Here is a 14,615-nt window from a genome sequence, read left to right on the forward strand (position 1 = left end):
TCAGATAAACGGTTTCTGAAAACATTCTATATTTTCTTTTTTTTGAGACGGAGTTTCGCTGTTGTTACCCAGACTGGAGTGCAATAGCACGATCTCGGCTCACCACAACGCCCGCCTTCTGGGTTCAAGCAATTCTCCTGCCTCAGCCTCCCAGTAGCTGGGAATACAGGCGCGCACCACCATGCCCAGCTAATTTTTGTATTTTTAATAGAGACGGGGTTTCACCTTGTTGACCAAGATGGTCTCCATCTCTTGACCTCGTGATCCACCTGCCTTGCCCTCCCAAAGTGCTGGGATTACAGGCGTGAGCCACCGCGCCCGGCCACATTCTATATTTTCTTAATCTTGCAGTTTCCAAGAAAACATGCCCTACATTCAATTCTCGGTCCGGACCTGATGTTAATGCCTTTACACACAGCTATGCTTTGAGATTTTGTTTAAATTTCACCTAAACTTCTCTCTCCCCACTCCCCCCCGCAAAAAAAACCCTACAATAACTACCTTTTATTTTGTACAGTGAGACACCCCACAGCTCCTCTGGTGTGCAGTCTCAGTGCCTGCAATAAGTCAGTAAATCTGACTTTGTTGGATTACAGATTTGTGCTGGTGGTTTTAGGAGTATTGGAGTGGAAGTGAGCCATCATTCTTGCTCATGTAATTTGTTTGGATTTTGAAGACACTAGAATCTACAGGACTGGGAACTACTTGTCCAAACTAGTTTTTTATTTTCTTTAATCAATGTAATTCATTTATTTTGAAACAAATATATGGAAAAGTTACAAATAACAGTACAAAGAACTTTTAAAAATCTTTTTTGTCCTCTGTCCTGTGGTCAGAGAAGATTTCCTTTGTAGTACAAGTAACTTTTTTTTTCTGAACCATTTGAGACTATGTTGCAGACCTAATACCTCATCACCCAAATATTTATTGTATATTTTCTACAAACCAGGGCATTCTACATAACCACAACACAATTAGGACATTGATACTGATGCACTACTACTATCTAATCCTTAGACTCCATTCATATTTTGCTAAATGTCCCAATATTATCATTTTTAGGAAAAGGGTCCAGTTCAGAATCATTGTTGCTTAGCCATATTTTTTGTTTCTCCTTCAGTTTGGAAGACTGTCTTTCCTTTTCATGACCTTGACACTATTAAAGACTACAGGCTGGTTATATTGCAGAAGTTCCTTAGTGCATGTCTGTTTGATGTTTTCTCTTGATTAGATTCAGGTTATGCATCTTTGGCAGGATTATCACAGAAATGATGCTGTGGTTTTCACATTCATTGCAGGTTGTGCACACTTTCAATTTGTTCTGTTACCTGTAATGCTCAATCGATCACTTGCTTACGGTGGTGTCTGCCAAGCTGTTCTACCATAAAGTTATTCTTTTCCTTTTTATTAATCAGAATTTTGTGGGGAGGTATGCTGTAAGTATATAAAAATCCAACTATTAGCTCATTCACTTATTCATATCAGTATGGACTCATGACTTCCAGAGGTATTCAGTGAGTTATAATCCATTAGTATCATTTATTTTGATGCTCCAGTCATCTCCAGTTTGGCCAGTGGGAGCCCCTTTAAGCTCCTTTGCACATTTGAAAAAGGACCAAAAAAAAAAAAAAAATCCTCATGATTACTTGAGTGCTTTTTAGTTTCTGGCCTAGAGCTGTCCCAGGCTTATTTTTACATTCTCTACTCCAGTTCTGGAGTCAGTTCTTTTCCGGGGGTCTTTCTGGTACTACTTAGAAACCAAGATCTGAACTTTAAGTGTGCTTATTGCTACTGGGATGTCTTTGCTCTCATAAGCATTGCTAGGAAATACATATATATAATAAAAAGAAACCATTTACACCAAACATATTTCTATATTCTATACATTGAAAATTATGCCTTCTATGTCAAAGGCTATGAAAAAAAAAAACCTGAGTTTACACTAATGATCTCCAATTTCAATCCAAAATCATGATTCATTTTTATTTTCCTCCTATATTTTTAACTCCCTTGATAACTAGAAACTTGGCTTTCATTAACCTTAATGTATTTATTTTATTATCTTCTTTTTTTTTTTGAGATGGAGTTTTCACTCTTCTTACCCAGGCTGGAGTGCAATGGGGCGATCTCAGCTCACCACAACCTCCGCCTCCTGGGTTCAGGCAATTCTCCTGCCTCAGCCTCCGGAGTAGCTGGGACTACAGGCACGCACCACCATGCCCAGATAATTTTTTGTATTTTTAGTACAGACGGGGTTTCACCATGTTGACCAGGATGGTCTTGATCTCTTGACCTCGTGATACACCTACCTCGGCCTCCCAAACTGCTGGGATTACAGGCATGAGCTACCGCGCCCGGCCCTTATTATCTTCTTGTCTGAACCAGTATTGCTTTGTAGCCACTGACTTCTCTTCTTGCAAATGTCAGCATGTGTAAGGACTTTGCGGGGATCAAAGACCTAAAATAATACCAATGGTGGCTGAAACTTAAGTGAGGGTAAGCCCAGTACTTGGTGAATGTAGAGAGGGGCAAGGCCAGAATGCTGGTTGAGACTGTCTAGGTAGAATGTGTGTGACAATAAAACCCTAGGGCTTGGAGAACTTAGTAGTGATTGGTTGGTGATGGTGTAGGTGGAAATTAAGAGAGTGGGGTTACAGGAAGGAAACTTCTGGTTTCTTCAAATGGCAGAGTAAAAATACTGCTGCCTCCTCTTCCAATTGGAAGAAACAAGTGTCTCAACATGATAGGAGTTAGGATTCCTCCCCAATAAAAGGGAACAAGAGAGACTTCAGATTCCAGGACATCAGGTACAGAGAGAGCTTATGTTTATTGAATGGTGAGTCAAACATCCCAGAAAAATACCTATGGATCTCTTATGGACCACCAACAAATAGTTGGCCATCTCCTCATCATATAATGAAGTTCACTGATTAAGCTCACCCTTGTAACCCTGAATTATCAATTTTCAAATGTCTCTTTTTTTTTAGATGGAGTTTGGCTGTTGTTACCCAGACTGGAGTGCAATGGCACAATCTCGGCTCACCGTAATGTCTGCCTTCTGGGTTCAAGCAATTCTCCTGCCTCAGCCTCCCGAGTAGCTGGGACTACAGGCGCACACCACCATGCCCAGCTAATTTTTGTATTTTTAGTAGAGTCGGGATTCCACCTTATTGACCAGGATGGTCTCGATCTCTTGACCTCGTGATCCACCCGCCTCAGCCTCCCAAAGTGCTGGGATTATAGGCATGAGCCACCGCGCCCGGCCTAATTTTTATTTTTTCTAAAGTAGTGTGAATCTTGGGAAGGAGGAAGGTTAGGAAGATAAAAGTGGATTCAAGCTTTTTAAAGTCTTCTGAGGCAACTGTAAAGAGGGAGGAGGATATTTAAAGAAAGGATTTATCAAATGCTGAATGATGCCACCTGTAAAATGTCTTTTCATTAAAATGACAAATTATTTGGACTTAGAGTCCAAATAATGACTCAGTGAGAGATGGTTTGGTGCCATGTGGAAGTAAACTGGATTTTCTCAAGTCTTTGGTATATTTAATAGTGTTAATCGTAGAAAGCAAAATTTCCTCTAAATACCTCCTTTACCCTGGCATATGTAGCAAATCTAAAATTTTTGCTGTTAACAGTATACATGGCAAAAGGAATATAGACTGCTTGGTGGAATAACTCTTAAATGACTGATTTTGTTAGTAATATTGTCATGTCAAAATAATTAATGAATTGAAATTTTCTTTTTTTTTTTTTTTTGAGATGGAGTTTCGCTCTTGTTACCCAGGCTGGAGTGCAATGGCGTAATCTCGGCTCACTGCAACCTCCGCCTCCTGGGTTCAGGCAATTCTCCTGCCTCAGCCTCCTGAGTAGCTGGGATTACAGGCATGCGCCACCATGCCCAGCTAATTTTTTGTATTTTTAGTAGAGATGGGGTTTCACCATGTTGACCAGGATGGTCTCGATCTCTTGACCTCGTGATCCACCCACCTCGGCCTCCCAAAGTACTGGGATTACAGGCTTGAGCCACCGTGCCCAGCCGAATCAAAATTTTCATGGAATAATATGTCAAGTTTTTGCCAACTAGGCCACAAAGTCACAAATGTAATTTTTTTTTTTTTTTGAGACAGAGTTTCACTCTTGTTACCCAGGCTGGAGTGCAATGGCGCGATCTCGGCTCACTGCAACCTCCGCCTCCTGGGTTCAGGCAATTCTCCTGCCTCAGCCTCCCGAGTAGCTGGGATTACAGGCGTGTGCCACCATGCCCAGCTAATTTTTTGTATTTTTAGTGGAGACGGGGTTTCACCATGTTGACCAGGATGGTCTCAATCTCTTGACCTGGTGATCCACCTGCCTCGGCCTCCCAAACAAATGTAATTTTTTAAAATAGCAACAATGTTTTTTAAGATGCTAAACTTTTATGTCCAAATTGTGATTTTTGAAGGCATAAACTGAATTACTTTGTCATTAAAATAGTATCACTGCAACGGATATAATTAACTTATCAAACGTCTACTAAAAAGAAAGTAGAGCACTTTGCAGGACAGGAAGTTTTGGGGAACAAAATAGAAAATGTCCTTGTCAGTATGGTGGGTGCACTTTTACCCACTATCCTGATACTGACAATTCTGTAGAAATTTCCAAGGCAGAAAAAAACACTAATTAGGAATTATAATACAAATTACTAAGGAAAAAAACACACTTCATTATAATCCACATCAAAGCTGTGTATATATTTACTATAGTGTGTTCTAGTCAGATGACACAGCCTAAAAAGAAATGCTAGTGTACTTAAAATATCTCAAACAGGTGCTGTATATTCTATATAGGAGACTGTCATATATAGCTATGTTGTAATATAATAAATGGATATTTCACTCTCAAACTAGCCACGTTTTTCAAGAGTGCAAAACTGAAAACCCTACTAAAAATGTTCAGAATAATCAAATCTAGACAGAAAGTAGATTAGTGGTTGCCTAGGGCTATGGTGTTTGGGAGGTTTTGTGTGTTGAACAGTGTCTCCCCAAATTCATGTCTACTCAGAAGCTCAGAATGTGATCTCATTTGAAAATAGGGTCTTTACGGATGTAACTAGGTAAAGTCATACTGGATTAGGGGCCCTATGTTGTCCTTTCTTTTCTTTTTGAGGAGTCTTGCTCTGTTACCCAGGATGGAGTGCAGAGGTACAATCTGAGCTCACTGCAACCTCTGCGTCCCGGGTTCAAACGATTCTCCTGCCTCAGCCTGCCAAATAGCTGGGACTACAGGTGTGTGCCACCACACCCGTCTAATTTTTGTATTTTAGTAGAGATGGGGTTTTGCCATGTTGCCCAGGCTGGTCTCAAACTCCTGACCTCAGGTGATCCACCCACCTCCCAAAGTGCTGGGAATACAGGTGTGAGCCATAGCACCCAGCCTTTTTTGCTTCCACCTTCCAAAGTGTTGAAATTACTGGCCTGAGCCACTATGTCCAGCTCTTATGTTGTCCTTATAAGAATACCATGTGAAGATACAGAGACACAGGAAAAAAGCCCATGGGAAGACAGAGACAGAGACAGAGATTGAAGTGCTGTAGCTACAGGTCAGGGAATGCTGGCAACCACCAGAAGCAAGGGGAAAGGCACGGGCAGTTTCTGCTGAAGAGCCTCCAGAAGGAACTAACCCTGCCGATACCTTGATTTAGGACTGCTGGCCTTCTGAATTGTGAGAGAATAAATTTCTTATTTAAAGCCACCCCAAGTTTGCAGCAATTTGTTATGGTAGCCCTAGGAAACTAATACAGGGTTGTGTGGGGGAACAGGGGGCCACTGCTAATCAGTGCAAGGTTTCTTTTTGGGGTGATGACAATGTCCTAAAATTGTGATAGTTGCACAACTCTGTGGATATACTAAAAACCACTGAATAGTACACATTTTTTTTTTTTTTTTTGAGACAAGAGTCTTGCTCTGTTGCCCAGGCTGGGGTGTAGTAGCTTGATCTTGGCTCACCACAACCTTTGCCTGTCGGGTTCAAGTGATTCTTCTGCCTCAGCCTCCTGAGTAGCTGGGATTACAAGCATGCATCACCAGGCCTGGCTAAGTTTTGTATTTTTATTAGAGATGGGGTCTCATCATGTTGGCCAGGCTGGTCTTGAACTCCGAACCTCAGATGATCTATGTGCCTCAGCCTCCCAAAGTGCTGGGATTACAGGCGTGAGACACCATGCCTGGCCTGAATAGTATACTTTAAATGGTGAATTGTATGTATGTGAATTATATCTCAGTAAAGCTGTTATGTTCATTAAAAAAAAAACCTACACAAATAGAAAGATACTTATCATTATGTTTTTCCTAATTTGTTTTTGATTTAAACATTTTTAGGGTTTAAGACTATTATAACCTCTATAGAAAGAAAACTGAAAATTAAGAGACACTGCTTCACAAATTCTAAAAACAACCATTACCTAACATACTTGAAGAACGAATAAAATTATTTTAAGTTAAAAAATATTTAATATTATCAGATAAAAACATTTATGGTGACAGCTTTACATGGCTCATTCCATACACAGTGAAAAAGGCAAAGTATTACTATGAAAGAAATAAGTAGTTGGGTTTGCAAAAGATTTATTGATCACATAAAAGCAATGACTAGGAGATAACATTTAACTCATGATTACAAAATTTTTAGAGACAACTAGGTTAAGTATCTCACATTCTGGCTAAGGGAAAAGAATTCATGATCTCTTTAAAGAAGTTAAAAGTCAATACTGATATTGTGGTTCAACTACCAGTGCTTCTCTAATGATCTAGAAATTTGCTATAAATAGCTTTACCTTTTGCTAGTTAATCACTTATTATGATTGGATTTTATTTAACAGTGAGGACTAAAGAGGCAGAATCCTTTTTTTAACCACTGGATAAAGCAGTGACATAAATTAATGATGGGTGCTAAGCTTTACGTTTTATGTTAAAAAGATGGAATGTATAAAGTGGATTGAATACATTTCATGAGAAGTTGAACACATTCCAAATCTGTTTAGGAAGTTGTGAGTAAGTGTGTATATGCCTTGATTCACTGTGGCTTACTTTTAAAATGGAATACATTTGGCACTAAATAAAATAAAGACAAGCCAACTATGTGAGACTAAATTGCTCCATCTGAGTTGCCCATCTTGACTTACAATTCATACTATTTCTTAGTTCTTGACTGAGTACAAACAGATCTAACCACGTAGTGCTTCTGTGATGCATGAAAATAGAATCTAGAGCTAAGATGCTGCTGCTTCACTGATGAGCCAATCTCTCATTCTGCCAAAATCATAGTTACAAATGTGAAATTCATTCAAGAAATTCATATTTTCAACAAATGCCTATAATTTTTCAACTTTTCTTGCTAAATATGTTCTTGGTTTTATGGCCAGCTAAAATATGATCTTTGAATTAAGTAAGGAAATCCATATAAAAGAAACATCTATTTTATAGGGACCTCATTTCACTTGATACTTTCTTTACCAAAACACCAAACCAAAACTTTGTCACCAAACCCTTGGAACAAAGCAGTGGTGGCTGTATTTCTGAGTCTCTGATGAGTCTGACGTTCACTCATTTTTCATGTTTCAAGAGTCTCTTCATTTGCTCCACAAGTATCAACAACACAAATTAAACAACTTGTGACTGGAAAAGCACGAACTTTGGAGTTGGCAACCCATTTGTCTGTTTCAGTATTATATTCGAGAATGTGTCCTAATCGACCAACACCCTGAAAACCAGCCAAGACATAAACTATAGAGCCAACTGCTGCACACTTCACTGTTACACCCTTCCATGGCATTGGTGAGACCATCTTCCATTCGTTCAACTTAATATCGTAATATTCCACATTGTCCAAACCACCTTCAAAAGAATAAAACAAAATGAACAACATGAAAAACGATATGAACAATTCGAAGATTTCTTAAAGTAGTAACTTTTTGTATTTTCCCAATATTTTATTATAAAAATTTTCAAACACACAGAAAATTGTAATTTTACAAGGAATGTCCACATAGCCACCAACTAAATTCTTACTCTTATTTTAACACAATAGAAATTTAATATTTTAAAATACTGATTCTTTTCCATAAAATTAAAAATGTTCTATCTATCCTGGAAAAGTGCAAAATAAACTGATCAGTGATTTCCTTTCTGATTAACTTTGATTATAATTATTCAGATGTCCTTCTTTTTCCTCCTATCTTTTAGCAGCTTATGGAAAATAGCAATGGACAGGGACAGAAAAAGGAAAATAAATTATTTGCTACATTTAAGTAATGCTTAAATGTACTGACTAAAATAAAGCTTGTTTCTAGATTCAGTTCAGACTCCCTTTCATTTAAGACAATCATTTAAGATTCTTTAGTACTTCATTATTTATGAAAACAAAATGCCAAATTTAGTCATTTAAAAATTATAATATTGATAATTTCATGCAATGTTTAAAAATATTTAGAAAACTTTACTGTTTAGGACCTGGATACAAGCCTTACAACTTGTATTTAAAAAGTTTTTTAAAGGTTTTTAAAAGTTTGAATATTTCCATTGCTCAAAAGTTCTTAAGCTGCTTCTACATCATTCCCCAGGAAGTATGTGGAAATGTATAGGAGCCATCTAAAATTGTCATAATGACTGGTGACCACGGCAACGTTTCATAAACAAGAACGTTTAACATTCTGCGATGGTTTACCAACGATGTTAGTTACCAGAAAACTATAAAAATAGATATAATAATATACATGGTAAATGCTTGTATCTAGATTTTTAAAAAATGCTTCAATAATTTAAGGAACTATCAGCAAGCTGATCAGGGAAGTGAAACAGTGAATTAACATCACATACCTAAACCATTCTGACCACCCACAGCAAATATCTTGTCTTTTACAAATACCAGCCCATGATTCTTCCTGGCTTCAATCATTGGACACAGCTCAGTCCATCTGAAAAAAATTACAGTTTTTACTGTGCTGGTTTATAGGAAGTAAAATAACTCATACTAATAAGAAAGGTCTATTCTAATTAAGTGCTCGTTTACTACTCATGTGTATATATACACATAAAATGTCTAGCAGGGTGAAAACAAGTTTAACAATGATTACAAGTAATTTATCAATGTATGGGTAAACAGGGATTTTACTCCTTTCAATTCTGATAGGATATAAGAAAATGAGGATATCTGACTATTAAAAAACATATTTTTAAAGGAAATCCTTTTCCTGAGAGGTTTATAAAATCTTGTAATATGGGAACAAAAAACAAGAGGAAGATACTAGAAGATAAAGAAGTAATTCTTTTCTCTTTGTTCACAACTCTGCTGGCAGGAAAAATGAACTAGTTCTATCACATATAGCTTTAATTATTAATGTATGTATAAGTAAAACATAAACTTATAATGTACCTCAGGTAATCAGGAAATTAATAGTATCTGTTTCTATTCACATGTCCATCTTTAAATCTACACTAAGAACTTTATGCTGCTCTGGTAACAAAAAAGTACTATAATTCTGTCAAGTTTAATAACTCACATTGCTGTGTTCACAGCCACTATTACAAATAATGAAACTGAGAATATAAATGTGGACACAAGTGTTAAAGGATATTAATTCACAGATAGCAGCATTATACATATATACACAGACAACAGGGTTTAGTTATTTTTTTCTGAGATTCAATACCTTCTTCTGCATCTACTCCCAAGTCTGACATTTGTGATTGCGAAACTGGTATTGGCACACAGTCTTGTGCTTTTAGCAGCTAATTTAAACCAAAAGACTCCAAACAACAGTAACAACAACAAAATGGAAACTTGGCATAAGTGTAACTCTCTGTAATTATTATTTATATTTCTTCTTTAAAACAACTTGGCAAATTTAACTTTATAAAACCTAATTAAGGGGTCGGGCGCGGTGGCTCACGCCTGTAATCCCAGCACTTTGGGAGGCCGAGGCCGGTGGATCACGAGGTTGAGATCGAGACCATCCTGGTCAACATAGTGAAACTCCATCGCTACTAAAAATACAAAAAATTAGCTGGGCATGATGGCGCGTGCCTGTAATCCCAGCTACTCAGGTGGCTGAGGCAGGAGAATTGCCTGAACCCAGGAGGCGGAGGTTGCAGTGAGCTGAGATCGTGCCATTGCCCTCCAGTCTGGGTAACAAGAGCGAAACCCCGTCTCAAAAAAACAAAAAACAAAAAACCTAATTAGGGCACAATGATTAACTGAAATATTAACAATTCTTTTGTCTTATATTTATGTATTGTTTTAAAAATGGTTTGACAGTCATCACATTTTCAAAGCACTCTGTTAAGCTGTGGTGGACAGCATGGCTGCTGTTTTTAGGAAAAAAACACATGCTCATCCAGGTGAAATGACCGACATACAGCTTGGAAGTGGGAGAGCAGTAAAAACTAGGTCTTCACTGCCCTGCACATAGTGAGAGTTATAGACCGAGCTATCATCATGCATTAAATATAGTATTTCACTTGGAAAAATGCCATTTACATACCACTTTCTTCTCCAAATACTATGTTAATGACATAAAAAGAGAGCATGTTTTTATGTGTATCTAAATCTCCTGAAGGTTTAGAAAACAAGTTTCACAAATCCGCCTTCCTTCTATAATTCACATGCAGAATACATACTAAGTCCCTGCTATCTGCAATCTGAAGTTTAATGTTTAGAAGTGTTTCTTAAAATTCTGATTGCTCAAACTGTGTCACACTGTTTTCATAGGCATAATTTCTTTCTTTCTTCAGATTGTTACTTTTTTATTATGAGCTTCTGCTCCTCTCCATCTTTGAAAAATTGATTTTTAAAATGTGATACACAATACTTGTACATATTTTTATGGTACCTGTGATATTTTGACACATGTATAACAATGTGTAATGATCAAATCAGAGTCACTGGGAAATCCACCACCTCAAACATTTATCTTTCCTTGTATTTTTTTGGGCTAGGGAAGGAACTCAAGTTTCCCATGTGGCTACTGGGGAATATATTTTCTTTGTGTTGGGAACATTCCAGTTCTTCTCTAGCTATTTTGAAATATACAATGAATTATTGTTAACTGTAGTCTCCCTACTCTACTACTGAATATTAGAACTTATGCTATCTAGCTGTATTTCTGTACTTGTTAACCAACCTCTGGTAATCATCATTCTACTGTTTACCTCCATGAGATCAATGTTTTCAGCTCCCACATGAGTAAGAACATGTGTTATTTGTGTTTCTGCAGTCCATACGCTTAATTTTTCCGTTTCCAATTAAACACATTCTAATTATAAAACACTTAAAATGTCCAGGCACAGTGGCTCACACCTGTAATCTCAGCATTTTGGGAGGCCAAGGCTGGCAGATCACCTGAGGTCGGGAGTTCGAGACCAGCCTGACCAACATGGAGAAACCCCATCTCTACTAAAAATACAAAATTAGCCAGGTATGGTGATGCATGCCTGTAATCCCAGCTACTCGGGAGGCTGAGGCAGGAGAATCACTTAACCCGGGAGGCAGAGGTTGCAGCGAGCCGAGATCACGCCATTGCAAAAAAACCCAAAAAAACAAACAAACAAAAAACATGTAAAACATCAAAACTGGGGAGAAATTCTTATAAAAAATAACTGGGTTGGCTAGATAACTTTTTTTTTTTAGACAGATTTTGTTCACCATTTTTGCCTAGGCTGGAGTGCAATGGCGTGATCTCAGCTCACTGCAACCTCTACCTCCCAAGTTCAAACGATTCTCCTGCCTCAGACTCCCAAGTAGCTGAGATTATAGGCATGTGCCACCAGCCCCAGCTAATTTTTTTTTTTTTTTTTGAGATGGAGTTTCCCTCTTGTTACCCAGGCTGGAGTGCAATGGTGTGATCTCGGCTCACCGCAACCTCTGCCTTTTGGGTTCAGGCAATTCTACCTCAGCCTCCTGAGTAGCTGGGATTACGAGTGTGCGCCACTATGCCCAGCTAATTTTTTTGTATTTTTAGTAGAGACAGGGTTTCACCATGTTGACCAGGATGGTCTCGATCTCTTGACCTCGTGATCCACCCGCCTCGGTCTCCCAAAGTGCTGGGATTACAGGCTTGAGCCACTGCGCCCGGCCAGCCCAGCTAATTTTGTATTTTTAGTACAGATGAGGTTTCACCATGTTGGTCAGGCTGGTCTTGAACTCCTGACCTCAGATGATCCACCAGCCTCAGACTCCCAAAGTGCTGGGATTACAGGCGAGAGCCACCACACCTGCACTTGATAACATTTTTAAAAGGAAATAATATAACATTTTTTTGAGAGTTGGATAATTATATTCACACTAACTTTTCATTTGTGAAAATTTAAAGGAATTGAAGGGAGCCTAGAGAATTCAAATTTAACATTTAAGATCAATATGTACAAAATGAAAGAAATACTAGGTCTCGTAAGTTTCTTTTTTCTTTCTTTTTTTTTTTTTTTTTTGAGACAGAGTCTTGCTCTGTTGCCCAGGCTGTAATGCAGTGGCATGAGCTTGGCTCACGGTATCCTCAACCTCCCAGGTTCAAGTGATTCCCATGTCTCAGACTCCTGAGTAGCTGGGACCACAGGTGCGCACCATCACGCCCAGGTAATTTTTTTGTATTTTAGTAGAGATGGGGTTTCACCATGTTGGCTAGGATGGTCTCAATCTCCTGACCTTGTGATCTGCCCGCCTCAGCCTCCCAAAGTGCTGAGACTGCAGGCGTTAGCCACCGCAGCCAGCCGGTCTTGTAAGTTTTTAAATATTCCTGAAACTGAATATTCACCTAGTTTTAAAAAATACAGAAGATGCAGAATTCCTTTATGTTGTTACTTTAAACAAAAGTAAGTAAAAATACATTATTAATTTACATTGATAGTGCCTGAATAAAGATATAAAAATTTAGAAACCTGGAGTTTATATGGTTATGGCTTCTACTTTTTAAGAGATTTTTTAGAAATAAAAAATAATAGGCCGGGCGCAGTGGCTCAAGCCTGTAATCCCAGCACTTTGGGAGGCTGAGGTGGGTGGATCAGGAGGTCAAGAGATCGAGACCATCTTGGTCAACATGGTGAAACCCTGTCTCTACTAAAAATATAAAAAATTAGCTGGGCACAGTGGCGCATGCCTGTAATCCCAGCTACTCGGGAGGCTGAGGCAGGAGAATTGCCTGAACCCAGGAGGCGGAGGTTGCAGTGAGTGGAGATTGTGCCATTGCACTCCAGCCTGGGTAACAAGGGCAAAACTCCATCTCAAGAAAAAAAAAAAAAAAAAAAAAAATGAAATAAAAAATAATTAGCAGAATGAATCAGTTTTCCAACTAATATGCTATAACACTTTTTGAGCATAGGGTTTATGGGAAGTAAGGTAGAGGTTCACATAAAAGGGAGCAAAGTTGGTAAACATCTTTAGCAAAAGATAAATTTCAAGACAACTTGCTCTTCTATTATTTGCATTGGAAATAAGTTATTGATTATGCTTTCTTAAATATTTTAAAAATAGGTGGGAATTATAAATAGATAAATGCACATTAGTCATATTTTATAATTAAGCTCTTATTTCTTATTTTATTTTTGTGACAGACTCTCACTCTGTCACCCAGGCTAGAGTGCAGTGGCATGGTCTTGGCTCACTGCAACCTCTGCCTTCTGGGTTAAGGCAATTTTCCTGCTTCAGCCTCCCCAGTAGCAGATTACAGGCAAGCACTACAATACTCGGCTAGTTTTTGTATCTTTAGTAGAGATGGGATTTTGCCATGTTGGCCAGGCTGATCTCGAACTCCTGTCCTCAAGTGATCTGCCCGCCTCAGCCTCCCAAAGTGCTGGGATTACAAGCATGAGCCATCATGCCTGGCCTCTTATTTCTTAATTTTTTTTTTTTTTTTTTTTGAGACAGAGTTTCGCTCTTGTTGCCTAGGCTGGAGTGCAATGGCGCAATCTTGGCTCACTGCAACCTCCGCCTCCTGGGTTCAGGCAATTCTCCTGCCTCAGCCTCCTGAGTAGCTGGGATTACAGGCACGCGCCACCATGCCCAGCTAATTTTTTGTATTTTTAGTAGAGACGGGGTTTCACCATGTTGACCAGAATGGTCTCGATCTCTTGACCTCATGATCCACCCGTCTCGGCCTCCCAATATTTCTTAATTTTTAAAAAAGCAGTAGCTAAAGACTTTCATGTTTTATAGTTTGGCAGTATTTCCTAAACATAAAACTCAAAGCACAAGAGTTTTGATGCAACTCTGGCATAACATTTTAGTTGAACATATTTATCCAATAACTTGTTCTAGGTAAGGGAAGAACAATGGGCAATCCAGCCATATGACCAAGTGACGTTTCTTATCAAAGCTCTCTGGATGTTTCCACAAAAGGTACAACTAGGGTACCATTTGTTTTATGTCCTCATCAGCTTTAATCACTATACTCAGAGCCCCTGCCCTTGTCTCCTCTCCATTATTCAATGATTGGCACATTTCCTTTGGCTATATTGAATGTATTCCATCATTAACAACAAGGTCAGAAAAACTGACTAACCAGTTATTTCTTTAGCATTTTGCCTTTTTGACACACTTTGCTTTTTTAAAAGGAGTTGATTTAAGAAGAATTTTATTTAATAAGCATGAAT

At 38.5% G+C, this 14,615-nt stretch overlaps 1 protein-coding gene across 5 annotated transcripts in view; it reads right to left on the reverse strand.

Moving 5' to 3' along the window:
• Positions 1 to 6,468: 6,468 nt before the first annotated feature.
• The window catches only part of KLHL7 (kelch like family member 7), a 71,711-nt gene continuing 63,564 nt past the window's right edge, over positions 6,469 to 14,615 (reverse strand). For all 5 annotated transcript variants that reach the window (XM_002751494.6, XM_009002286.6, XM_002751495.8 and 2 more), the window contains 2 exons: positions 8,853 to 8,950; positions 6,469 to 7,871 (listed from right to left, as the gene is read on the reverse strand). In XM_002751494.6, coding sequence (XP_002751540.2) covers positions 7,588 to 7,871; positions 8,853 to 8,950 — 382 coding nt within the window. In that variant the 3' untranslated portion in view covers positions 6,469 to 7,587. The remainder of the gene's footprint in view (positions 7,872 to 8,852; positions 8,951 to 14,615) is intronic.

Source organism: Callithrix jacchus, chromosome 11 (assembly GCF_049354715.1).
Source record: "Callithrix jacchus isolate 240 chromosome 11, calJac240_pri, whole genome shotgun sequence".
NCBI classification, from domain to species: domain Eukaryota; kingdom Metazoa; phylum Chordata; class Mammalia; order Primates; family Cebidae; genus Callithrix; species Callithrix jacchus.